This window comes from Melospiza georgiana, chromosome 2 (assembly GCF_028018845.1).
Source record: "Melospiza georgiana isolate bMelGeo1 chromosome 2, bMelGeo1.pri, whole genome shotgun sequence".
Taxonomy (NCBI): domain Eukaryota; kingdom Metazoa; phylum Chordata; class Aves; order Passeriformes; family Passerellidae; genus Melospiza; species Melospiza georgiana.
Window position 1 is genome coordinate 28,091,048 of NC_080431.1, and position 27,366 is coordinate 28,118,413.

At 40.0% G+C, this 27,366-nt stretch overlaps 1 protein-coding gene across 1 annotated transcript in view; it reads left to right on the forward strand.

Annotated features, from left to right (window-relative positions):
* Positions 1–21,183, forward strand: part of EFNB2 (ephrin B2) — a 46,688-nt gene extending 25,505 nt beyond the window's left edge. The window contains exons 3-5 of the mRNA XM_058045838.1: positions 13,373–13,465; positions 14,221–14,334; positions 15,935–21,183. Coding sequence (XP_057901821.1) covers positions 13,373–13,465; positions 14,221–14,334; positions 15,935–16,317 — 590 coding nt within the window. The 3' untranslated portion in view covers positions 16,318–21,183. The remainder of the gene's footprint in view (positions 1–13,372; positions 13,466–14,220; positions 14,335–15,934) is intronic.
* The last annotated feature ends 6,183 nt before the right edge of the window (positions 21,184–27,366 follow it).

Below are 27,366 nucleotides of genomic sequence, written 5' to 3' on the forward strand. Positions count from 1 at the left end.
TTGCATTCCCTCAACTAAGTGGCATCAAACAAACCCAACACAAGAGCGCACTGAGCTCAGCATCTTTGCAGCGCCTGCTGTGGCTGCGCCTACAGCCTGATCTCACGCTGTTTATGCTGGCAGGCTCTTGTCAGCCCTTTAAATGTTTTGTGCATCGCCACGCACCTTTATCATCTTGCCATTTTTTGAAAACAGGGTTTGTTTTTCTAAGGTAATAGTATGTGGTTGGTGGAGCTGTATTAAACAGTAAAATCTCTATTCATATTAGGAGGTTAGTCATTTTGGGATGGGGAATTGCAACACAGGATGAAGCAGCCTTTAGAGACATATGATTGCACAGGAGTTCTTCAAGCCATAATTTTTATATCCTCCAGATGTATTCATGAAAAGTATAGCAGAAGGAGATCTTTTCTGTTGAGTGCTTCCCTAAGCCTAGGCATATAAAATCTTCTCATTTCACAATTCCCAGTTTTTTAAAAAGTAAAAGTGTGGGTTTCTCATATCTGTTTTCACATTTAGTGGTACTTTAAAAAAAAGGTAACTCATTTCTTGGCAAGATATTCCTCAATATGACTATCAGTATCCAAAGAGTTAATTCTATGAACAGCAGTAATTGGAAAGACGATACTAAATGGGATTGTGAACGTGAATAAATGATGTAACAGAGTGTCCTTGCTTTTCTCTTCTTTGCTATCATCAATTTTTCGTTCCTGGGAAATGAATAGATTCATTTTCCTACAGTTACCTGATTTCTTTTCAGCAGAACTGGAGAAGGTCAAATGTACTTGAGATCTCAGAAGTATTAATGTTTGATTATCCTAAAATATGTGACCATTTAGCTAACATAAGTCTCTAAGGAAGTCCTTAATCACATGCATCAAGGAAGAAGATACATCATGCTCTACAACATAAATATCTACGTAAAGGGCAAATTTCAGCAGAAGGGTGTGAAGATTTGCAACTCTGATGTTTGCATTAAAAGTCTTTTTATGTCTTTGCATGGTTAGGAAATAATTTTCTGCTGTTATGAATTGCCCAGACAAAGCAGTGAGTATATTCTTTCTACTGAGGAGGTACTCAGTACTTGATCTGCAAGTACTTGGGTCATGGTGTCACTGGTTCAGTACCCCTCTCAGATGCAGATTCTTCTTGTTTGTGAGAGAGATGCATTAGCAGAGTTCAAGTGCATTTCATATACCAAAGATGTTTACTCTTGGTGTACAGGAGTCATCCTGAGCCCTTCCCAGTAAACTTGGCCTTTAGTCAGAGAGCCTGGAGCAGCTGGTGCTACGCTGGGTTTGTGCTGGGGGAGCTCTGGGGGAAGCAAGGAAGGAAGGCTGTGGGGAGCTGTGCCGCAGGGGAGGGAGCAGTGCCGCCTGCCCCCAGGCCACCGTCAGGCTCCTCAGGTGCTTTGGCCAAGCAAGCACATATTTCATCTCTTCTTTTGCATAAGTGAAGTTTATGGGCTGACATCATCAACATTAAAAAATAAGTCACCTGCAATGAAGGCTTCACCTGTTCCAAATTTGTAGTAGAGTGACTTGGGACTTGGGAAGGGGCTACAGAGTGGCTCTCTGAAAGATTCCTCTATAAGGCTTGCTCTGCCTGGGCCTCATTAGCTGGCTTGCTGAGCTAATGATGCTCATTGGCTTTGACGTTGGCAAAATTGAATATGCAGCTTTCCTTAAATGTTTTTTTGTCAACTTTTTTTCAAATGACCCACTTGCATAATTGGCTTCTGGCTTAAATTAAAAAACTTATATTTATATATATTTGATCCCTGGCTGATTTAAAGGTTTATACTGGCTAGTAGCACTATATTTTGGATAACTGCTTTAATAGTACTGTGGCTTTTAAAATCAAAACGGTCATTCTGAAACTTTAGCATTAGCTGTGTTTGAAAAAAAATCACAAGGCTTTTTATGTTTTCACTTTGTCATTCTGTTGCAATTAAAGGGCAATAACTGTCTGAGGAAGAACATATTAAAGGACAATATAGATTGTGCCCTGAAATATGGCCCAGCTGGGAAGAATAAATCTCTTTGCATGGCCAAACAGATTTACATTAAAATGTTATTTTAGTATTCTGACCAGTTTAAGTGCTGGCTAATCTGTCTGGCCGGACATTCTGAAAAATTCTGAAATTCTGAGGCAGATTTCAGCCTGCAGTCCCCTGCAAGCTCCAAATCACCTAGTAAAAGCTGCCCAAAAGGGTACAGTAAACAGGTTTTCCTTTGTTAATGCCAAACTAACCAAAACAGGAACAAATACTGTTTCAGAAATTCAGTCCCTTTATTTTTTGCAGCAAAGACATTTTTCCTGGTTTCTGTTAAAGAGTCTGTGGTTTGGGGCTTTTTTTTTTTTTTTTGTGGTGGCGGTGATGGTGTTAATGAAAGCCAGTGCAATAATAGTCACTCTGATTCCGTTTGCACAAAGATCACTTTTTTCTTTCCTTTCCTTCTCCTTCCTCAGAAAATTAGATAAATAATTTCTCCTTGTGTAAAATGATATCCAGAGGTCAGTCTTTGACTTTGCTGAAGAGTCTTTTAAGGGATGTATCAGCAATACCACTTAGCCCTTGTTGAATGAAATATAAATACAGCTTATACAAATAATATTATTAGAGAGAAAAATCACTGTCTGTGCAGCTTCAGATTTCTAACAGAGTCTAAGGCCTGCAGGATTAATGGAGTCGTGGTCCTTTGGGGTTTTGACCCAGACCACACAGGTCTTGTAAGAGAATAAGGCCATTTTATATTGATGGACTTTGTTCATATTCGGTGCCATTACCTAGGCAATACCAGTCGTTTATCTCCTTTAAAGTAGACAGAGATAGTTCAGCAGGAAATCTGTTATTATGTCTCTGTTCCTAAGGGAGGGAAAGGAAAGATAGGAATTCTCAGTTTTTTAATTGATGGCATGTTGTGAAAAAAATACAGTTATCTTCCCCCACACCCCCGCAAGTATTCTGAATACATATGGAATCAGATGAAAATGAAGAATAATTGTTCAGACTGGAAGAAAAAATTATTCAGGAAATACTCATGGATGTAACAGATTTTAAAATTTCATAAGAAGCTGTTTAATAGTTTTAGTTGCTATTTGCGTATCTCGCTTTCATAGTTCCTCAGAAGCAGTTTATAAATACGGGAAATACAATACATTCACAAAGAAGGATACAGCATTCTCCCTTAGAAATCTTTATGTATGTTGCATTTGTAGTGCAAAAAAAAAAAAAGCTTAAACCCTGATCTTCTCCAAAATGTGTATGTTCTTAGATTTGCATAAACATCCTTAACAGGACTACATGCAGAAAAAGAATGTGCTGAGTGTGTATTTTATCCTTTATATTCAGGATATGAGTAACTGTTTAAATCAGGGGGATGTTGTGTATTGGAAAGATGTGCCATGCTATGAAGAAAGTCTCTGTCTAAACTGAAACTTGGGAGTGCACTACCACACTACACACATTTAATTTCTGTTTTGTTTATAAGTTGGGTGATGATCATGTAGCTCATCAAGTGGAATGATTATTCTTTACTTTATACAGTTGCTTGTATCATATGTGTTACATATTGCAGTATTTGAAGTCCTAAAATTAAAGATGAGGAGCTGCATAAGGATTTATAAAGACTTTAATGAAACTCATTTTAAAGACTTGAAATTGTTTGTCTCATTAAAGTCTTTATGTAGCTGCAATGGAGGGAAATGTACTTTTGTCTGAAAACTGCATTAGCTAAAACAAAAGACTGGAATGGTTGAAAACCAGGGTTAAATGTCAAATTGGATTTTCTTTCCTGACTTCAGTCCATCCTGGAAACCTTGGATGAAGAATATTTCAGGATTTATTTCTGATAAATCAGACTATAAAACTAAGCCCTAATGGGCAGTCTTCCAGTTTCTTTTTTCAGTCCCAAGGAAATAAAGCAAATTTTTCTGGAAGTAAAAGCAGGAGTAGGCTTAAGGTAGTCTTAGCTGTTCTTGGAGAAGAGTCCGTATTAAGCTGATAAGGCTGGTTTTTAAAAGCATGTTTAGATCTTTGTTAGCATGATTTATCTGTTTTCTATTTGGTAGATGAAGACAGCAAAAATCACTAAACTGCAGCAGCAGAGTAGTCCTTATGTGCTCACTGGGCTGCTGTGAGAGAGAAACAGAGCTCTGAATCCAGATCCTGGCAGGAAAACTTAAAATTATCTGTTTTTCAAGTATTTCATGTTAGCACATAAATGCATTAGACCACAACAACCCAGCTGATTGCAGAATCCCAGAATGGATTGGTTTGGATGGCACCTCTGGAGCTCATCTAACCCCCTGCTCAAACCTTTGCTGGAGCAGGCCCACCTGCAGGCAGTTGCCCAGAGCTGTGTCCAGCTGAGTTTTGAGGATCCCCAAGGATGCAGCCCCTCCTCCTGCGCAGGTGCTCCCGTTCCTTCATCATCTCCGTGAGCGTTTACTGCACTTGCTCCTGTGAGGGCACATCTGTCTGGTGTTGAGGAGCCTGTGACTGCACACATCTCTGCAGGTCAGAGTGGGCTGGAAGGCTCCCCTCCCCAGACCAGCTGCCCCTTACAGATCCAGCCCAAGAGCTGCTGGCTTCCTTTGCCACGAGGTTGCTGCCTCATGGTTAACTTGGTGTACTCCAGGACCCTTGAGGCTTTTTTGCAGAGTTGCTTTCCGTGTGTTTGGCCCCAGCCTTTGCTGAAAGTTGATTCCACATGCCATCCAGAGGCTGCCACAGCAGGTTCACTAGCAGAGTCAAGACATTAGCAAAATAATTTTCATTGCAACAAGAGAAAAACCCCAAACAACTAAATAATGTTATACTGCTAAAACCCCGTGAACATAAGTATAACTACTAAAGTAACTTCTAAAAACTCTGTAAACATAAGTATTAAAAGTATCAGTTCGCCAGTCTAGTTGTGACTTTCCAAAATTCCAAACACTGGCAGAACTAGCATATCCCACTGGAGCTCCTTAAAATGAGTCAAGATGTGCCTATGTGATAATTTCTAAAGAAGCTAAACCTCTTAATTTCTTAATAGCAAGTATTTGAACACGAGATCCTGCAGAACCGTGGAAACTCAGATTGCTTAATTTCTGCAGTGTTCCCTCATTAAGGTTTACTTTGTGGGTATTTTACAGCTCTAAACACAAACATAAGCATACTCCAGTCAAAACAGTGCTTAACTTCTGATCATCTTTGCCAAGTGTACAGTCATCCAATAGTATCATAATTGATCTCAGCACTAAGGTGCCAAACTCTGTGTTGCTGAAGGATAGTTAGATGATGTAAATAGCTTTTTGTGTTCTGCAATAAAGCACACTTTTGTTGTGCTACATGTAAAAGCAGGAGATGAAGGTATTCTTTTATTGAAGCAAACATGTGGAAAATTGCTCTGGATTGTTATAGTACACAGCATCTCCCCTGAAAGGAATGAGGTTCATCTACAGGGCAAAGTCTGACTGTGGTACTTTATTGGGGTTACTCCTAGACTCTGTGTGGTCAAAGCAAATAACATCATGTCCATCTAAACTGTTATAACCGTGAGACTGGCACATTTTCTCATCTGTAGTGTTATATTCTAAACTGTCACTAGGCATTAACTCAGTCACTGGTGAAGTCCTACCACCTAGAGATGAACTCTGCCTCAAAATGATGTTTTCCACTTCAGTGCTACTCGTATAGCAATTACTGGGTCATTAATATCATTGCATGCAATTAGTGACAGTAGACTGAGCAAGAGGTTTGTTATTTATTTAATATGAACTTTCACTATAACCCTTTCTTATCCAAGTGCCACAGACAAAAACCAGAGATTTTCAAGGCAGGTGAACATCCTTGTAGAGTAAGGTTGAATTTGTATGATACAGTAAGCAGGTCCTCATTTAATGCTAAAGCTTCTGCTTTTGTTTCCAGCAAGCCCTCTTGTCATTAGCAACAATCAGTGTAACTTGAATGCTAACTAATTCTATTAGTTCTGTTCAGCTGAACTGTTAAGCAAAGCTTGCTGTGGTACTGGGAGACACTTCTCCCCATCCATGAGAAGCTTTTCTCAGTAGCATGCTGGGAGAGAGGATAAATTTGCGTAAAATACCTGTTTGTGAATGGTGAAGTCAACTAACTAGTAATCTGTTTTAGATGCATACTTTTGGGTATACACTAAATACATCATAATTAGTGGGCTTACATCTGCCACAGTTACTTCAGCACTCACAAATATATAATTTGTTTATGTAAACTAGAAGCAACCATGTGTGCAGTGGATCATTATCTGACAACATTTCTCAGAGTATGTGAAATATAGAACTGAAATTCTTTTAGAAATGCTTAACTGTAACGAAAGACTCGTCGTTCATAGTGGTGCAGTATTGAGATGCTATTCTGGTTTGTTTTTATGTAATCTCTAAATCATTCCCAGGGAGTTTTGGAAAGGTGCAGTGCACTTGACAGCAGTAAAGCAAGTAGGATTTTGTTGTGGGTGGGTGGAACCTGTGACCTTCAGTAATGGATAATAATTCAGCAAATAGTTTACTGTTCAGTACACTTCAGCTGTGGTATTCCTTAACTCAGTGAGAAAGTGGTGGTGTTTTTAAAATGATAGGCAGCAGTAACCAGTCAGAATTCACAGCTTTTATTTATATTTTCTGGCTCTCTCACTGTCTCTTTTTCCCTTTATGGAAGGACTTTGTTGACATAAGCAGCTTTTTTTTTTTTTTTTACCGCGTATATTTTTCTTACTTGGTGCCATGCCTCCCTGGAATTAATAAAATAATTCTGATTGTAGGAAACTTTACAACTCTCTCCCAGTTTTGTGCTGTTGGATGGCATGAGATGTGGGAAGGAGAGTCTGTGGATTTCCAGAGATGTCCCTGGAATCATACAGCTGGTATATACCAAAGTATATTACAATACAAAATGGATTGGCTCTGTCCCGATTGTGTCGTCTGCATTGCACCCTCAAAAAAACATTGAAACGGGAATAGAATCTGTCCCTCTCTTAACATATGAATACAAGTGGAGACTTTTATGGGGAAATTATACAAATACCCTTGTATCATGAGTCCCATCTAAAGTACCTCAGGTCGTGCTATTCACAGTAGGACAAGACACATTTCAGAGCAGTGGTTAGAAAAGTGAATTAAAAGTTTTGCTGCAGAGCCTTTGCTTCTTCCTGGCAAAAAGTGGCCTGTTCTTTATTTTGCTTTATTTTGTTCTGGTTTTAGCTTGAATAGAGAGGGCATTGCTGCCTACTTGCTGTAGAGAATATAATTTGTGGATCCTGTTTATATATAAATCCTGAGACATGCAGTTTAGGACTTAATTTAAAAAGCAAGAATGTAAAGTGAAAAGAATAGAGAATTCTTGTCCTTTGCCTCTTATTGAAGTTTTGCCTCACATATGTATAGAGGGGAAAAAAGACTGGCATCAGGAGTATTTATAAACACTCCATGAGCCCTACTTTAAGGGAAAAAAAATCTATCTCAATTTGAAACAATGTGTGGAATAAGGCAGAATGAGAGGTTTTTAGGCTGAGAAACTCCTCAAAATTCTGCCACCTTGCCTTTGCAAATTAAAAAAACAGACTTTAGAAAAAAACAAAATTATTGGTAAGCTGCTTTTATACATTTTTCATTACAGTCTTGGAGTCCTAAATTAAATTGGGCAAATTCAGCAGGTTTTTTATTTGTTGGGGTTTTTGGGTTATCATTTCTTTGTCTCTAGAAGATAGGTAGAAAGTTTTGATTTTATTGTCTGCTGATAAAAAACAGTCAACACATAACAGCATTCCATTCAACTGTTCATAATGCATTTACGTTTTCGTACTCATGGTTTTAGTACTTACAGGTTTGGGACTGCTGACGGTTAAACTTCAGAAGACAGTTTAATTTTTTTTTAAAAAGTGAAGGTTTCAGTGTCAATCTTTTCATCACTACAAGAGAAGGGAAAGCATTAGTTGCTAGTATTTGAAACTAGCATATTTCTCTTCTCTCTAAATATTTTTCAGCTCACCCAGAGTAATGTATGCCAAGTTTACCTGTTCTTTGGTGAGAGGCCTGAACAATTTTGTTGTTTCAGATGTCCATGCAGATCTGGCATTGTTACTGGGGGGCAGAATTAAATTTCATTCAATTAAAACACTTTCTATTCTCTCAGCTATCTTGTTCTTTTGTCTGTGGGTTGTTTCGAAACAACTTCCCTGTTGTGATCAGTGATTTGTGGTTTTGCAGTGTGTGATTTCTGGTGTTCTGAAACCTCTCCCATAAATTATCTAAATTTATGGAAAAGAAGAATTATTTATTCAGAGCTTTACTAAAGAACATCATTAAAAGGACCAAAAGCAGATGAAAGCAGTCAGAGCATGCCTGGCCAAAATAGTGTTCTATTACTTGATAAAATAAAAAACTCTCAAAAACTTTTCATGTATTTAGTAATCCTGAGAGAGCATGTGAGATGGAGTGCAACTTTGCTTTAAGAATAACTTCTTACTGCTGTTGGATCTAAAGCTTGTGTGGATTTTTGCTGTTTTTTTCATTCTTTTTCTAAGCACAGCAGGGGAAAAGTGGAAATGGGCAGTTTGATTTGATTTAATTTTATTCTGATTTTGAGAAATTTATTTTCTGATGCAGTATTCAAGCAGTATTTGATGAACAAAAACTGTGAAAATCACTACTATTGGATACTACTGATCTGCCCCTAAAAAACTTGTAATTCTCAATTTGCTATTAAAAGATCCACATCAGCAGCAATTAATTCTTCATGACCTTATCAGAGATGTGTCTTTATTATATTGCCAAATGACTTTTTTTTGTCCAGCACACTAAGGAGGGACAAAATCAATTTTGCCCTTGCCCATCAGTTGACATCACTCATTTATTCCTATAGTCTGTGGTTTAAGGTCCATTTAGTTTTCACAGGAAAATTAAATACAATGATCGTTTCTCTCATCAGCTATGTAGTCCATTTCATGTTCAAGCTCTAGAAATAGATGTGTTTTAAAGTTGTGTTGGTTCAAAGCATATGTAATTTAATTTGCAAATAGGTAATGTTTTTCATAATCCTAAAACATGAAACTGTGGGTAATAAGTGTAGCAGAATTAAAAGGCTGAGATTTTTGTCTGCTGCCGTTTTAAGTCATTGTGATGGCATTTTTTTCATTTTGTAACTAATGTGTGTTTTTTAGGAGTGAAGGAAGTTGAATTTTTGTGACTGTGCCTTCATTTCTAATCTCTTTGTGAATGAAAAGCTATATACAGGCACAAATCCAGCAGCTTAATTCTCTGTCTGATTAGAGCAATGTTACCAACCTGGTAGGTTGAAAACAGCCATGATCCATGCAGTGGCATGGCCTCCTGGGAGGCAGAGTAATAACAATCAAATGAAGACATATTAAAATGTAATATTACTTCCTCTCCATGGGGACTGTATAAGAATCATAGCCAGGAACTGTTCTTGTCAGCTGACTCTGCTGTGCTCACTGACTCCCTGCCTCTGCATTTATGACTAATGCACTTTGTACAATAAACAGCACTTGTGGAGTTTTAAAAGCAAATAAATGTAAAACATTATACATTGATTTACATGAGTTCCAGCCTTTTTTGTTTATTTGTTTGTTTTGTTGGGGGGGTTGTTTGTTTTTATACAGTTCATGTATTTCAAAGAGGGGGAGGCAGATCAAAATGAGATTTTTTGGTCTGAATAATTTAATTTCTCCCATGTGTATGGAGGAGATGTTAAAGTAGTGTGTTATGAACCTGCAAATGTATACTAGCTTCTCTAAAGTAAGTATGTATCAGCAAGACTCTTAAACCATAATTTCATAACAGATAAGTGTTTTCTGAATGTTGAAAAGCTAAACTTGCATTCCATATAAAATGGCAGCTGGCGTTGTATTCAAGGAATGCAGACAGACAGTGTCTGATAAACTACTGTAAAAATGGCCTATAAGTTATTAAAATTTTGTTAGAAAGACTTCAAATTAGTAGAGATTTTAGTACAATTATATATGGGGTTTTTTAGGTATAGACAAACTGTTGGATAATTTAATGTGGTTTTGGCTGTAATTATTAGTTTTGCAGTTGACACCAGTGGAGCAGGACAGGTAAAATCAGAGGTACTTAACCATCAAAAGATTTAAAAATATTTTGCTACCTGTTTAGCAGCATTTTACTTACTTCTACTTTCCTATGTACTGCTATATTAATAGAAAGTGAAGTGTGGGATCCTGAGAACATACTAATGAGAAACTTCATATTAATCATTATGCTTATTAATGTTAATATTTAAGTATTTAGTCTTCTTAGCAGAGGGCTTTGTATGGTAACTCATCTGAGCAGTTGACTTTAAAATAAATCCATATTTAGACCAAAATGTAAAAAAACCTTGTTCTTATATATATATATATATATATATATATATGCATATAAGAATAAATTGGATAGAAAGTTTAAAATCTGATTATATAAACACACTGGAGGATAACATTTCCATTTTGGGTACCAGAAACTTGTGTTACATTTGTGTTTAAACCCAAAACTCCTATCGGGGGCACTTTTTTTTTTTTTAATACCCTTTCAGTGTGAGCAGAGCTGCAAGTTCTGGGTCACTTTCCCACAGAGGTGTGGATGCAGTGGAGGAGCTAAAATGACAGTGGGTGTAATTTTCATTTGGAAATCAATATAGAAGGGCTGCAGCAAGTGTTTGAGGAATATTTTGTACTCACTCCCTTGTTTGACTTCTGCACACTGCACTGTCAAGGGGCATTAGCAGTATGAAACTGTGTTTTCTCTGCTGTCCCAGATTACTTCTTTTTCTCAGTGAAGCTTTTCAAAGCTTAAAACGATGTGTTTAAAGCTACCCACTTTCTTCCTGGTACACTAGGGATATGCAAGGTTGTATTTCGGTAGTCTTAATGAATTTCAAAAAATAATTTCCTCCAGTGGCCTTGGGTAATTGTCAGTTTAATTACAAGAAAGGCTGAGAAGGAAACTTGCTTTGTCACTGAAATGCTTCTCTTTGAAAATTCCCTGTTCCTCAGGACGTAGCAGTCTGTACTCTGAGCTACATCATAGGCTTTCCTAAAATCCCTTGAAGAACTGTGGAAAAAGTGAATACTTCTGCAAATTCATTCATCTGACATCAAAGCTCTGAAAGCATTCTTTTAGCAAGCAGGCGAGGCGGATTGCACTGGCATAGGCACACAACCAGACTCATTGTACATCTGGGTCTTCCCATTTGGAGACTGTATTTGAAGTAATTTTTGCATTCTTTTTTTTCAACTTACTTTCTTATTCTGTGCTGAGGTCAGACTGCATCCTCTGCATCCTGTTGAGGTCTCCTGCTCCATGGGTTAAGTGGATAGGCCTTTAAAGAATAAAAAGGCATTGGTTTAGAAGAAGCAGCATTCTAGTCAATTAAAATGAAGTAGAAGGTGTTTAAGGAGATGTGATTCCCTTTGGCTCGATTAAAAAAAGAATCAAATAACAAAACCACAAGACAGAGTCAGTGTTTATTATTTGTACATTCTGTTGGTGCTCAGCTTTGGTATTTCTATTTACTGCATTTTTTCTCTGTGTCCTTGTGCTGGTACATTGGCAAATAGATCATAAAAAACACTTTCAGCAAAGACACGTTTGATTTATGTCCAGGATGGGTACTTGGTATTGATTTTTTTTTTCCCCTCTGGAAAAAAAAAAAACCAAAAGAAAACAAAACTATATGTCTCCATTATTTTCCAAGCCTGGCAATGCAGTGACACATTTCAGATCAGCTTTTATCTTAAATTACTCAACGTGCTCTTTTGTATTTTGAAAAGTCTTTTTGCCATACAGCTATTGTCATGTTTTTACGGGGGGAGGGAACAAGAGGAGGAACTGGGAGGGACCACGTATTAGGAGAGGGGAGTTTTAGGAAAAGAAAGCACAGTTTGGGAAGTTTGTATGGTGGCTGTAATTCGAGTTGGTCACAAAAGAGGCAGAAGTGGAACAAAAACAAGACTCAGATCAAAGGCTAGGAAGCAGGGTTCAGCAGTATGGGGTTTATATCTTTACGGCTAGAGAGAAGATTAGAGCAAGAAAAATACTGCCATGGGGGTAGGAAGACATTGTGAAGGAAAAAGGAAATATACATAGACTGCATTTGAAAGAAAATCCCCAAGGAAGGTGAAAGAGAAGGAGCGAGAATTAAAAACAAAGACCTGAAGAGTGTAAAGCCCACAGGCTGAAAGGAGAGGGGCAGAGGGAGGCATGTGCTGCTTAAGCACTTCACCACCGCGCCAAGCCAAGCAGCGAGCTCCCTGACATCCCATTTTCCATTTGTTTTCTCCGGTTGGCGGCCCAGTGCGCCCCCTCATAAGTTTATTTTGGGCCTCAGATGAACAACTCCAAGAAGTGGCAGGGCAGGCGAGCCCCCGGTGCATTCCCTGCACGGGGAATCCCGAGCCCGCCGTCTGCAGCCGTGCCCCGCTCGCGGTGGCCGGCGGCCCGGTGCGGTGCAGTGGCTGCAGCAGCAGCTGCTGAGGAGCTGCCGAGCCCTTTGCCGGCAGCTGTTTGCAAGCAGCAGCTGGCTGGGGCGGCAGCGGCGCGCCCATGCACCGTGATTCAGCCCTGTGGGTTCTCCAAGAGAGCGGAGCATGGCACGGCAGTGCCGGCCTGCGCCCGCATCGCGTGGCTCCGGCCGGCACCTAGATAAGGCAGGACAATGCGGACACGGGGGAAAGCAGCCCGCTGTTTGTGTGAGCTGAAAGGTTTCCCTGGGAGTGTAGAGCGTGCCCCCCTTTGCCACCCGCCCCCATGGAGGCTCCTCAGTGCTGGGAAAAGTGAGATTGTGCTTTAAAATATTAAATGGTTTTCCAATCAGTTCAGAATCTTAGCTTTCACCTAGGTCTTTTGTATGCGTTCACTTATTCCAGCAGGAGATTTGTAATAGAGGAAGCAGGTGTAACGTGGTGATTATAAAGATATTGTTGGGAGGGGGGAAAAAAGAGTGATTTTTTTTTCAGTGCTTTTCTCCTCTGAGCCTGCCAGAGCTTCCTTTTCAGCTGACTCCATCACCTTTTTAGCAAGATGGTGTGTTTTTGTCCAAGTCAGTCAGTCAGTCAATTGTGCATAGGAAAATAAAAGGCTGCTGGGTAAATTTGAAACCTTGATAACACATTCCTCCATTTGTATATATTGTACAGCTTACCAGTGTATTCATTCCTTTGGCTTTCAACATTTCACAACTTTCCATAGGTCAGCCCAAGCAACAAAAACAGGTCCTGGTAGATTGAAAGATCCCTGCTTTCAGACACTCATATTCACATCACTTTGCCTGTTGATTTCCTGATTTTTATTTATTTTTATTTTTATTTATTTTTCTTTTATTTTTAATCAGCAACATCAAATGGGTCTTTGGAGGGCCTGGATAACCAGGAGGGAGGGGTGTGCCAGACAAAAACCATGAAGATCCTCATGAAAGTTGGACAAGGTAAAGACCATCTGCTGTTTCATGAAATCACTTTGATCGGTCTCAATGTCCTTTTTAGTTTTCAGGCTTCTTTTAGCAGTGTAGAGCAGAGAGGCAGTCGAGCCTAGTGTGGTCATTCCTCCCTTATAGTCTGAAAGCACAGCCTATTTTCTCTTCCTCAGCTACTGACAGATTTCTACAGAAGGAGGGTTGGTGTAATAAGATCTCTTCATTGGAGAGATCCCTAGAAGGAAAGGTCACCTGGGAGTAGTGTGTTTCAGTCATTTTTATTTTTATTTTAAAAACAAAAGCCACAACTCTGCTGCTCAGAATTATTTAAAATACATGAAAAGAGGGAAGCTAATATTTCTATAGTTTGCTTGTTATGAATTCTGATTACAGAGAGGTTTTTGTTCATTGTCTCTTTTCACATATAGATAACCTATTGTGCAGGAAGAAAGAATTATTCTTCTAAGTAGAAGTTGGTTTAGTAGTCAATCAACTTCCTCAGTTAAACTGAAATGTCATCTGCTAAGCTTTTCTTGCCAATTACAGGAGACCCTATAGTTTCTGCAGATGGCCTCACAATTTAAACCTGAAATAACTAATATAACCATTTTGCTTTAAAAGGAAAATTACGTTCTTATATCTCCCAGTCCTTTGCATAAAGGTTCTTCTGTTAAACCATTTGTGTCTCACGAGGTACCTAGAGGCAGCTTGTGAGGCTCCATACCATCAAGTGCCAAAGCTGCATGAGTCCTCTTTTCTCTCCCCAGATCCCAACTCAGCAGGGCAGCCCCGGTACACGGATCCCACCAGGCGCCCCGAGCAGGAAGCTGGCACCAACGGGAAGAGTTCCACCACCAGCCCCTTTGTGAAGGACCACTCAGGTAGGTGTGGTGGGGCTTTGCCCTGGAGCGTCTTCTCCTTTGTCCCCAAAAACGTGTTTAATTTTACCATTAACATGCCAGAAAAGCAAATGTATTCACCATGAGATGAGGCAAAAGCCAGTTGTGATTGCCCCGGTGGATAGTGTGTGGGAGCTGCAAGTTATGGCAACAGCTGCTCTCTCCTCTCTTCCACTCTGCTGTAGAAGTTAATTACGTCTTGTCACAGTGTCTCTCGTTTACAGGAAAATTTCTGGATAGGGCATTTGCTAAGCAGCTTTACAGTGGTCAGTGCTGCCTCACAGTTAGTACTCTGGGAGATGAACGAGTCCCTTTCTCTTCCCGCATAATACATTATCAAGTGCTTCTTGACAGCCATTTATAAAGTTTATTTCAGGGCATCTATAATTAATGTCCTGATGTTTTAGCTGACCATATGAAGTCTAGACATGTATGGCTGGTCTTCCACTAAATGAAAAGTTTTGGGGCTTTATTTTTTTTTTAATAATTATCTAAACAAAATAAATGGATACAAATATCAAAACTAATATCTTCAAGATGCATTTCACTCGTAGGGTGAACAAGAGAAAACCTAACTCTTAAGACTCAAGCTGTCCAGAAGAAAATTCAGTAATTAATAATGTTACAAAGCAAACCTTTGCTGACAGGTGATTCTGGGTTTCCCAAAAAAGGCCACAAGTTTTCCTTGCCAGCTGTGTCTTTAGTTACTGGGCTAGTGAATCTTTGGTACAGTGAGTGGCTTCAGCTGATCCTGCAGAGGCTTTGGTGGGAAGAGTTAACAATTATGTGAATATAGCATCTGTATCATTTTTTCATTGTGAGTGAACATCAAGAGAGAGAAATATGTTAAAACTTAGAAGTGAAAAAGTGTCAATGAGCATTCATGTAATTTTTGTGACACATAATGTGATGGTGTGATAAGCAGCAAATATTCAACAGGCTGTTCAGCACATGAGCTTTGCCTGACTACCAAATGCGTGGTGTTGTTTTCTTTTAAGTAAATGTAAGTTAATACTAACAGACATGCCCTAACCATGCTGCCTGTCTCCCATGCTGCCTCAAGCTCCTTAGTTTCATTTCCAAGCAAGAGGAGTCCCTGTAAAGAGGCACTAAGGATGGTTTAACTTAAATCAATATGCAAAAGATAAAATAGCAGAGGGAACAGCGTGGCTCTGAACAGTACCAGTTGTTCTGAGAATTGTCATTTCCCTGTGTTATTTTCCCTTCCGGTCCTATCCCACCCCTCTCTTGTGCCTGGGGCTGGCCTGCATCTGTTAAAAGATGCTGTGCGCATCAAAGGCTGCCTTGTCAGTGACAGTTCTCGCCACTGATGGATGATGATGTATGAAACAGGGTGGTTTGGGAGCAACACAAAAGTGAGACCAACAGGCACAAAGTCTTGCTTTATATCGATTGCTGACTTCGGCTGTTTGCATTTAGCTATCTAACAGGGTAATTGGTTTGTCAAAGTTTAGCTGTCAGTTAATTCTTCCAGTCTTGCTTACTCTACACATTTTTAAGCAACGTAAATGGGTCACAGGATGGCAATAACTTTTGTCTATTGTATTTCCGTTCTTTCCAGGATCTAGCACAGATGGCAGTAAGGCTGGGCATTCCAGTATACTGGGTTCAGAGGTGGCCTTATTTGCAGGGATTGCATCAGGGTGCATCATTTTCATCGTCATCATCATCACTTTGGTGGTTCTTTTGTTGAAGTACCGGAGAAGACACAGGAAGCATTCCCCGCAACACACGACAACTCTATCACTTAGTACATTAGCCACCCCAAAACGCAGTGGCAACAACAATGGTTCTGAGCCCAGTGACATTATCATTCCTCTAAGGACTGCAGACAGTGTCTTTTGCCCCCACTATGAAAAAGTCAGCGGCGACTATGGACATCCGGTGTACATAGTTCAAGAGATGCCTCCTCAGAGTCCAGCAAACATTTATTACAAGGTCTGAGGAACACACAACCAGCTCTGTGGTACAGTTGAGTCGTAGAGGAAACTCACTGGTCAAATGCTTTCTGTTGGGGTTTGTGATGACGCCTTGTGCGCTAGCATTGACTTAAGCACAGGGGGGAGAAGGCAACAGCTCTTTCTCCAGGAACCGACGCGAGCTGGACAGCTTACCTAGTCTGTAGAATCCCTATCTCGGTGAATAAGTATTCACTAAAAGCTGGAAGACTTTTCTGTAGAAGATGCCCATTCTGATTGCTGTACTCTTGTTACATTCATCATCCTCAAAGCCATGTGCTGTGGGCATTCAGGCATGTACAAAAGCCAAGGGAAGATGGAGCAATCCGTGGATGTTAATAGCTCTAGGCATCCTGGAAAGGTGCTCTAGGATATATCAAGCTTGAAATGCAATCTTCTGACTTTTGTGTGTCTCTCTCAGTGCGTACTGGATTTGTCACACAGACCTTGGTGTCTAAGTAAGACTTGTTAAAGTTCTCTTGCTTTTAGTCCGTCACTGTTCCATTTGTTTCTGTTATCCGGGGCTCTGCCATCCTTCACATAAGATTTCCTTTCACTCCACCTCCTGAATCACTAATGGAACATTAATGTTTGGAGATCCGCACTCCATCCATCTGCTACAGCAGCCTCACTTGAATGGGTAATGCATTTATAAAAATTGTGTTTGATAGTAAGGAGCCTTCCAGCCAAAAAGTTAGGCTGTCAACAAAGTCAAGAGCAGGACTGGGTGGTGGAGGGAAGGGCTGATTGAGGTTGCAATTGAATATTGCTGCCTCAGAAATAGAAGCTGGGAAGAAAAAAAAATGCATTTAGGTAGCACAGCACTTTGGTATGCTAAGTTTTAAGAGGCAAGTAGGAAACACAATAACATGTGCAGTGGATTAAGGCTGCATTTGAAGGAATTCACGGTTATCAAATACCACTGTGCAGAAAAAAATAGTACCTTCAATACAGTAGAACAAAGGGGTATTGTTAGTAAGTCAACAAGCCTGGAGAAGACAAGACAATAGCAGGCCACTGAGGATGTATTAGGGCAGGGCTGTTGTGGTACTGGCAATAAAATAAACAGCTTTGAAGCTGTAGCAAAAACGTAGTCTGCCTTGGATGACTTTTAAGCAGACTCAGCTGCTATATGATCACATTATACTAAACACAGGGAAAGCATTTAAGAAAACAACTGAGCCAAGTGCCTACGATGATTATAATCCAGTGGGTCAAATGAGCTATAATTCTATCACTGATAAAGTTGTGGGGAAAACAAACAACAAAACAACAAACCACAAAACCTTGCTCATCTCTGAAAGTAAGGCAGAATTTCTTTGTGACTGACCCTTTTGGCACTTTGGCTTATTGTAGTGCTGTCCCTGCACAGTGAGTGTAGGTACTGACTGACACAGCAGTTCATTGGTGCTCATTTGCAAAGTTAAAGCACATATGGCAAACCTGGCAGTCCGTAAGGGTAAAATAAATTATGACACTGAGATGGAGAAGGAAAATATGTCTTATTTATAATAGGTGTATAGAACACGAGGGATATAAAGTGAGAGTTTTTCTTTTGTTCATTCTTTCTTACTTTTGGTTTGGATTTTTTTACTAATATATATTTTGAGATTGCACAGAATCTACACCAGAAGATGTGAAATTCATTTGCGGCAATTGCATAGTCTTAACTTGTCATCATTTTCCATATATGTGTGTGTGTGTGTCTATGTATATACACACATATATAAGTATATATGCATACGTATGTATATATATATGTATGCATATGCGCACATTTTTTAAAAAAATAAACTACTTCTGGAAAAAAAAAACAGCTATCCTAAACCACCAGTGGGAGCATAGTTAAAAAAAAAATTCCAAAGCATCTTGTAAGAGGAAAGTAGAAAATATAAGGTCCAAAATATCAGGAATTCAGTGTTACTGCATCACATATTTAACAGCAACAAGATGTGCCGGCATTTATTTTCTGTGTTGTGTTTTCCCTTGCCTTACAGGCTGATGTGTTCTGTAGATTTTGTTGAGGTTCGTAGAGGGGGGTTTCAGGTTAAAGTTTTCTCTTTAGCATGGCTATTCCCCTTAAGCTCCCACCCTAGGGAGGAAATAAAAAAAAACAACCTCTACTTTTATATGTGCTATGCAAATAGACATTTCTAACATAGTCATGTTACTATGGTAACACTTCGCTTTCTGATTGGGAAAGAAAATGTAGCAACAGCATTTTAGGGTTCTCAGACCTCTGGTGAGCACCTGCAAGGAAAAAAAAAGAAAAAAAAAAGAAAGAAAAATATCTGTCATAGAAATGATCACTCTCTTTGTTTTCTGAACCTGAAGATAATGTTGGGATGTTGGCCCAAAAGAGAGAAACAAAAAACAAAAAAAATTCCAACCCATGGTTCTGTGGAAGGTTACCATGGTGACTAACTACAGTACATATGTAATTCTTTTCAACAACCCTTCTTTTCTATGAATCCATCCATACAAGGTTCTCTTGTAAGTCATTAAGATTTTATTTTGGGGGAGGGGAAGGGAAAAGATGGGCTTACTGATCCTTATTTTTATTAAATCATATCTATGCTTCATCAGTTGGCTACATTCTAGTTATATACTAAACTGTGAAAAAAAATCAGACTAATTGCTCAAGAGCAACCTGCAACCAATTGAAAAAAAAAATGTACTGTGCGTCTGTTTTGTGTCTGGTGCAGAATTATGACAATCTACCAACTGTTCCTTTCTTTGACGTTGGTCCAGCTTTGAAAAGTTACTGTAAATGCCTTGCTTGTATGATCATCCCTAGTCACCCAAATTGGAATTTGCACCATCATGTCTAAGTGAAGATGCTGTAAATAGGTTCAGAGTTACTGTATATGGATTTGGGGTGTTACAGTAGCCTTATTCACATTTTTAAATAATTAAAAAACCCACATGAAAACAAGATAAAAAAGGCTTTTCTTAACCAGATTGTGTATATAGAGCAATGTTGGTTTTTTATAAAGTCTGAGCAAGATGTTTTGTATAAAATTTGAATTTTGCAATGTATTTAGCTACAGCTTGTTTAAAGGCAGTGTCATTCCCCTTTGCACTGTATTGAGGAAAAAATTATATAAAAGGTTGCCAAATTGCCGCATATTTGTGCTGAAATTGTGTACCATGAATATTTATTTAAGAATTTCTTTGTCCAGTTTGTAAGTAACACAGTATTATGCTTGAGTTATAAATAATTTCTTCTTTCTTTATCTTTTTTTTTAATTTTATTTTTTGGTTTTGTTTGTTTGTTTGTTTCATTCTGTATTAAAACTAGCCGGTCATAAGTTTGAAATCTGCTTTAGTTCCACATTGCAATTAGTTCCCAGAAAATGAAAATTATGAAAATCACATTCCACGTCTGTTTCAAACTGAATTTGTTCTTAAAAAAATAAAATATTTTTTTTCCTATGGAAACCTTGCCTTCTAAGTATTTTCTTCTTTAGTTTTGCAAATTTTTTTCTTTTTTAAAGGATGAAAATAAATAAGAAAGTCACCAAGCTTGCCTGCCTGCCTCCCCCCATCTCTCTCTTCCTTCTCTCCCCCCTCTCTCCAACCTGATTGCTAGTGGTTTATAGGAAATCTCCTTAGAGTACACTGACTTCTGTTAGCCTACTTCTTTCAAATTCTCTCTTCCATATATCAGCAGTTTCTAGGAATCACCTGGGCATCTTATGCCCTTGGAAGGCAGTGAACTGCAGTCAGATGCAGTAGCCAGGTTTCTTGGATGATCTTGGAGTTGAGAATACAACCACATAAATAATGCCCAGACATTATGTGGTGGATGTACTCTGTGGGCAGAATCAGAGGAAAAAAAACAAACACCTGAAGCTTTGTCCTGAGGAGGGGCAATGGAGAGCCTGGGGTGACAGGGCTGAGCAAGAAGGGACAGGAGATGAAAGACACTGGGAGGATGACACAGGATTGGAAGTGCTGCAAAGTCAAGACGTCTCTTCAAGGTTCTTTACTGCAGCCTGGGGGAGATGGGTGCAGGTAGCATGAGCCTTAATACAACTCCTGTGATTCTGCTGCCCTAATTTTCGCTAGGGTAACAAATTCACTTATAAAATAATACCTTCATTTTCTGACAAAGCCCAGTCACCCTGAAAGTGAAGCACCTTTCCATTTGTTAGCAGCACATAAATGGTGTGATGGGCCATGGAGTAACAGGTGGGAAGGTCTACAGAGGGCAAATATGCATTTGTCACTTTAACAACAGATGCCAGTTAGCCATAGAAATTTCACAGTTAGCTATTTGTAGTATGGGTCATGCCATTCCCATTTGTCAAACTATTTATTTTTTTCTGAATAATCAGAGGAAATGTCAGTATGGCTAGCACACTTGGCATGTCACAATGACGCAAGTACTCTGAAATGGGACGTACAGAAACCCCTGGACTGGGAGATGGTTGAACTAGTATGACTTTTTGCAGTTGGAGCTCCTTTTGGAGATCCAGGTCACAGAATCTGTGCTGGAAGTTGACCCTAAAGGCAAAGTCACAGTGACACTTTGGTTCACCTCCTGGCTCTGGTACAGATGACCTTGGAGACTTGGTCCAGCAGAAGTCATAAGAGTGAAACATGCGAGCATCCTCTGGCATCTCAGTAAATCTTGGGCCTAATCCTCTATTTAGGTCTGTAAGCCACTTCAAAGGAGGTAGCCTTGTGTTTGTTCTCTGAGCACACAGCTACTCGGCTGGATTGTGGTTTCCGTCCCTGCTCCGTGGTTGCACACGGCAGTTCCCCTTGCTGGTCTCGGTGGGTTGTCGTGAGGGCTCCCACGCCGTCATCTGTGAGGTGCTCAGGTCTGCTCTGTGCTGAGAGCCTGTCTGGCACAGCCATCTGTTAGGGCTGTGGCTCTAGCTTAGTTAGGGCCAAGGCTATTGTTTGTATTTTAATCCTTGTTAAATACTGGAAGCTGTTGATAAACAAATACTTCAATAGTGTCAAGTTTACACGGCATTTTCATTACTGTGCCTCTTTTTTCTGACTATTTATTATATATATTTATAACTAGCATGTATACTGACACCCATGGACACCTATTTTTGCCACTGTCTTAGCAACAAGGGAAAATTGCTGTTGCTAAAAAACTGTGCCTCCACTGGGAGGGAAAAATCCTTGCCAGTGTAATAACTATCTGTATATTTATGCCTGGGGCCAAGGATGCTTGGTCAACAGGAGTGCCTTGCACGCATACCTTCCCAAACAGAGCAGAACTTCCACTGAGTTGCTGAACTCATTTTAGTAAAAGATGCCTTAGACACTCAGCATAAAGTCATTGTCTTACAACCCATCTGTTATAACTTGCAGAGGAAAAAAAATACTTTCATTTTTTCCTGCTGCTGACACCTCACTATTAATTATCAAACAAGCACAAAATCAGAATTTACTGCCTTTATTACAAAACTGGTTCTCTGACAAGAGCTGGTCCAAGTCAATAGGCTCCACTAAGTGGAAAATAAAATTATAATTCACAGTAGTTATCCATCTAGAGTGGAATTAGGATCTGTTATATAAAATAGTGCCTCACAAAGTAAGCATAACAATGTTACTGCCTTGGTTTAAAACCTTGTACCTCTTGTTCAGCCTGTCTCTTTAGCTTTGCTGTGATGCATTGATCAAATGCTCACTCAGTCAGCAGCACACTCGTTTTGATTCTATGGGCACCATAAATTTTCTTTTTGCAGAAAAGCTTAAAATTTTGTAGTGGTTAGCAAAATAAAGGACAATGAAAATGCAGTCTTTCTAACTGCCGCTCTCCATCTTCACAGCCACAATACAAATTTTGGTGGGGAAAATGCCCAAGGTTTGAAAACACCAAACAAACTCCTTATACAATTGGTATGTCATTACACGAAGCATCAGACCAGAAATAAAGTAATATTTGTTTTGGAAAAAAAATGTATGTTGGAGCGTATAGCACAGTGTATTAATGGTTGTGCTATTCATAATCCAAATGGTGCTGGATTCAGCTGACTGAGCTATCGTCTACGAAACAAAATAATAACACTCGTCTTTCACATGAGTCATGCAAATACTTTGATGTGTAATTAAGGCATAATGCAATCCATAAGAAACCCTCTTGAGAAGGAGGGGCAGGAGCCTGCCCATACACAGTGAGGATGAGGAGGTGGAGCAGCTGGTGGCTGCTTCTGAAGGAAGGACTGTGGAACAGTGGGATGAGGCAAGAGAGGGAAAGTGTGTGAGAGGGCAGTGACTTTCTGAGCAGTGACTTTCTTCAGGGAGATCTGCAATGACAAAATCCAGGGAGAAATCAGAGCAAGGCGGCAGCTGTGGAGGTAGAGAAACAGGGTCTTCAGAGCTCTGGGGAAGGCTTTGGTGGAAAACACGTGCAGAAGAAAAGTGCTGACAGATGAAAAGCAAGTGTAGTGTTTGATAAGTATTGGTTGTTGTTTCAGGTAAGAGGAGATCAGGCCAGGTTGTTCTGCTAGTACTGACAGGAGACTGAGCCTAAGTAAGGAGGAGAACCCAGGCCAGAAGTCAGTGCTTTCTGCAGCCTCGGATCCTGTGAAAAAGAAATCAAGGATCTCCAAGAACTGTAGGACAAGTCAAACTCCAAAAGGGAGAGAACCTTGTGCACGGCTGTCATAGCTGGAATACAACTTGTGTTATCATAAGTGCATTGAAAAACCCTCATGTGCTTAGACTGCTGAAGAAGTGCAATTATTAAATTAATAATATGGGGAATTCATGGAGGGTGTGAGGAGAGTTGTTTCTAGATCAGACCTTCAGTGGATATAAATTAGCATAGTTCAGTTTGATATCTGCTCCTACTTATCACAGTTCAGAGTTGCACACGCATAAGCAATACTCATACAGATTTTACTATAGCCCTCAGCTATGAGGAAATGCTTTATAAGAGTGTTGTTCTGAATATTATGAAGATTGTATTCAAAAACATACCAACAGTGACTTGCTTTTATAAAATACTGCTATCAATGCCATAAAAATTGTATTTTGTATTTTACTGAACATTGTCAGCAATTTGCTGTATCTGTTCATTAAAAGTAGGTTGGATTACTAGCAAATGTGTAATAAAAATTGTTCATGTTTTAATGAGTCTTTTTGGCCTCTCTTTAATATTTAAACTCATTCCTTCCTACTCCTGCACTCAATTCTATTTCTTATGCTTAACAGGCAGGTCAGCTGTGCAGTGTTATAACATTATCTGTTCATGCCCACATGCTATGTTTCTAGTCTTTCCAAATATCTTAATTTGTTCAACATACCTAATTCTGACTGTCTTTAAACTCAGCTGTTGGACATGTATGACCACATGAATAATTTAGTAATCATTCAGAATCAATAGCACTTCAGCTTTCATTGCCATGAGAAATACGGGAGGATGAGAGGCCAGGAGGCCAGAAGAGCCCTTTGTTTGTCACCCTAAAAGACCCTGAGATTTGGGGAAATCCAAATGATGATGAAAGAGTTAAAAATCATGCATGTGCTGCCTTTGCTTCACACTTTCCCTTCATTATGTGTTATGTTTTCTTTTTATACATAACCAACAAAGCATATCTGAATTTTCCAGGCCTCAAAACAGGGTCCAAGCTGTAGAGATTCATGTGGCTGGGTCTGTAGGTCTTTTCTCAAATTCCCACTGTTGGGTAAATGCTGGCTGCTTTCCTTCAGCCTGTTTATTGTACACCCAGATGCCTTGCCCTGATCACCTGCTCATCACACCAGCCCTCGCTGGGGCTTCATATGTTCCCAAATAAGGTTTAATTTCTGGACAAAGCTTTTGTTACTCACCCTGAAACTTTCTTTTCAAATATTGCCCTAGGCTTTCCTCCCTTTATATGTCTCTGGATTTCAGCTGGTGATGGCATTTCCTGAAAAAAATAAGGTTCTGATGGAACACAGGAACCGTCCCTGTACCAAGAGTGTGTTTTCTTATAAGCCCCTTATTTTTCAATCAGCTTTAGTTTGAATTTTTATATGGCTTTATCTCTTCCTTTTGTATTTATGCAGTTGCATCTGAAGGAAAATAGCATGCAGTAAAATTCCTAAATACAATTTAAATATAGCTTGTTTCAATCCACTTGGTTTTACATTTCCATTTATCAATACATTAAGCTAAAAATATCTGATTGCTTTGTCTTGCTTCTTGTAATTTAAGAAAAGTTATTGAATATGTTATGATTTCTTCTCAGAAAAGTGTAAGCAGTTCACTTTGGAAAGCATCGTTTGAGCAGAATTAAGAAGCAGTTATCAATGTGCAGCACAAAACTGAGTGAGCATATTTAAAAAAGACAGAATGACTTTTGGCAATGAACAATACTTGGTTTTGGTTTGTTTCCTTAAGCCAGCTCAAAACTGGAGAGGAGAAAGTGCTGTTGGTTTTACAGCCAGTGCCCCAGTCTGGTGGCAGCCAGACTTTATGTAGCTTTGTCCTTTTGGTCTCTTATGACGAGCTTAGTGATAAAACTGAATTCTGGATGCTTTGGCCACCGAAAGGTGTAACCTATGTGATTACACACAATACAAGGGATTTATACTAGGACATTGTTCCTGCAGAAGAGACATAAATCCCTTTTGCCAGCTCCCCTCCACTCCGTTCTAGTGCTGCATTTCAAACCAGCAGACGTTTTTACTTTGGATTTTTTACTCAGCCTAAATATTTCAAAGATAGCATCAGAACTATATTTATCAAGTTATACAACTGTGTAGCTGGCTGCTTGCAATGTTTCCACAGCATCCTCTTCACACAAGACACCATTAATAGACTGGTGCCTACAAGCATCCAGATGAGGCTTGGGAGACTCAATTTTGCACCAGCTTTTTGAGAGGCGTCTTAGCACTGCACTTTAGCTGTGTCACGCTACTGATGGATTGAAAAACCAACACACTTTGCTGCAGAAAGGCCCCATCAGTGCTGACCGAAGTTAGACGGGCCGGTTTTATTTTCTCTTTCGGCCGCAGTCAGGGAGGGATTGCTGTCGAGGCTCTCGCAGGGAGGCGGAGAGGAGGTGGCGAGTTCCCTCTGCCCAGCACTTCGATAAATCCCGCTCGACGGGCAGAGCTGCTCCGTGGTGCCCAACGCAGGAGTTCCACCCAGCTCTGGCCGGGCTCCGAGCGGGGACTGGAGCTGCCGGCCATGAGGCTCGGCCATTCATCTCTCCGCGCACGGCCGGGGGAGAAGGCGCTTGGAATCCGCAAGATTCCCTGGCAGTGGGCAGAGCCTGTGAGGGAGGCACGTGTGGGCCGATCCCGGGCTCTCGGCGTGCCTCAGCTCAGCTGCTGCGCCGCTCTGCCAGACGCGCTTCGCGAGGAACAATGAGGAGGATCCGCCTTAATTAAACCCTTGGAAGCTTCCCGGGCGGTGAGAGTCGCGGATGCAGGGACAAGCAGCTGTGACTGTCGCAGCAGCATCTTCTGCAGAGCCGGAGGTCGGCACCTCTCTGGAGAGGCCTTTTGCGGGCCGCAGACGGAGATCTGGGAAGGTTTGCACTTCCCACTTGCTCTTTGATGGCTGCACTTAACATTGCTGCCGGCCCCTGGGACAGCGGCTGACCCAAACGTGATTTCTGAAGCATAAAGCGAAGTTTCTCGTTGGTGCAGCCGACTGATTTCGGTGCCCTGAAGAATTTGGCCCCTGATTGCCAACCAGCTGACAGACATGAATCAGGTGGCAATTAAATCCCTATAAAATATAAGACCGGTTCAGTAACATTCCCAAGTCCCTTAGAAATATGGGCTCTTGGGAATATCCTATCCATCGCCAGCTATTCTAAGATAAACATAATTGTTAAGTGTACTGAGTTGTTTTTTTTTTTTTTTTTTTTTTCTTTAGGGGTGGTGAAAAATCAGAGCTCTAAGCACTTTCAATGGGTGTTGAAATTATGATTTTTTTGAAATCTCCTGGAATTCCAGGCCTATGTGGCTTTCTGTGGAGGTGAGCTTTACAGTTCAGTCACACATCATATGAAAGAGTGTTTTCTTTGATCAATTTTTAGCTTTCCACTTTTGAATCTCTCTATTCCTTTCTTCTGAGACAGGAAAATCAACTCCTAAATTCTATCACTTGTTAGCATATTGCTACCTTAAAGAAAAGTTAAAATTCATTCATCTCATTCTCTTTCTTGTGGTATCCATGCTTCCCTGTCTATTTCCATTTAGTGAATTTTCCATGCTCCAAACACTTTTTTTTCCTGTACTTTGAACTTCCCTTAGTTCTGCTTTATCCCTTAAAAGAAAGAGAGAGGAGTCCCTAGTTTACTAGTCAAAATTTCATGGCTCTTTCCTATGGTATAACCTTAGTAAAGCTGAGGAGGAGCTGCATTAGAAACAGTTTGGATGCCATCCTGGCCAGTTATTGTGTCCCCAGCATTTTAGGAAACTACTCCTGTAAAACATCTAGGATGGTGATAAAGCACTTTAAGCTTGCATTAATAGTAGCAGGATTTGAAACTGCTCAGCACCTCTTAGCTGTCCTATCCAGAAAGAGAGGATTATATTTTTGGCTGCAGTTGCAAAGCTTAAGAGGTTTGTACCTCTGTTTCTCTATAGCAAAATCAGGATATTTCCTTTATAATATATTAACAGGAAATATTTCTCTGAATACTCTGTTGTTGTATCTTCCAACCAGATGCATAAAACTCCTTTCTCAAATAGCCCTCCTAATCCATTCTTTTCCTCACAAACCACATGAATCACCCATGTACTAACAAATTGCCTCATTTCTCAATCCATCTTTTTTAGACAGACCACACCCTGAGCTAAGTCTGGATCCTTTCCCACGTCCTAAAAGTCCCTGCTAGCAACCAGACTGTGACCATCTCCATGACCTCTGAAAACATGCAGTTTAGGTCATTCACCAGGGATGTAGGAGTCCTGGGTTGAAATACACTGCTAGAATGACTCAGAACAGAGCTATGATTTCAGGTTAGTACCCTGTCAGTTATTTTCTGTTGCAGTTTTATCACTTTTGGTAGATGAAACAGCTGTTCCTCTGAAAAGCCTCTAAAAGTCATGAACCAGCAGC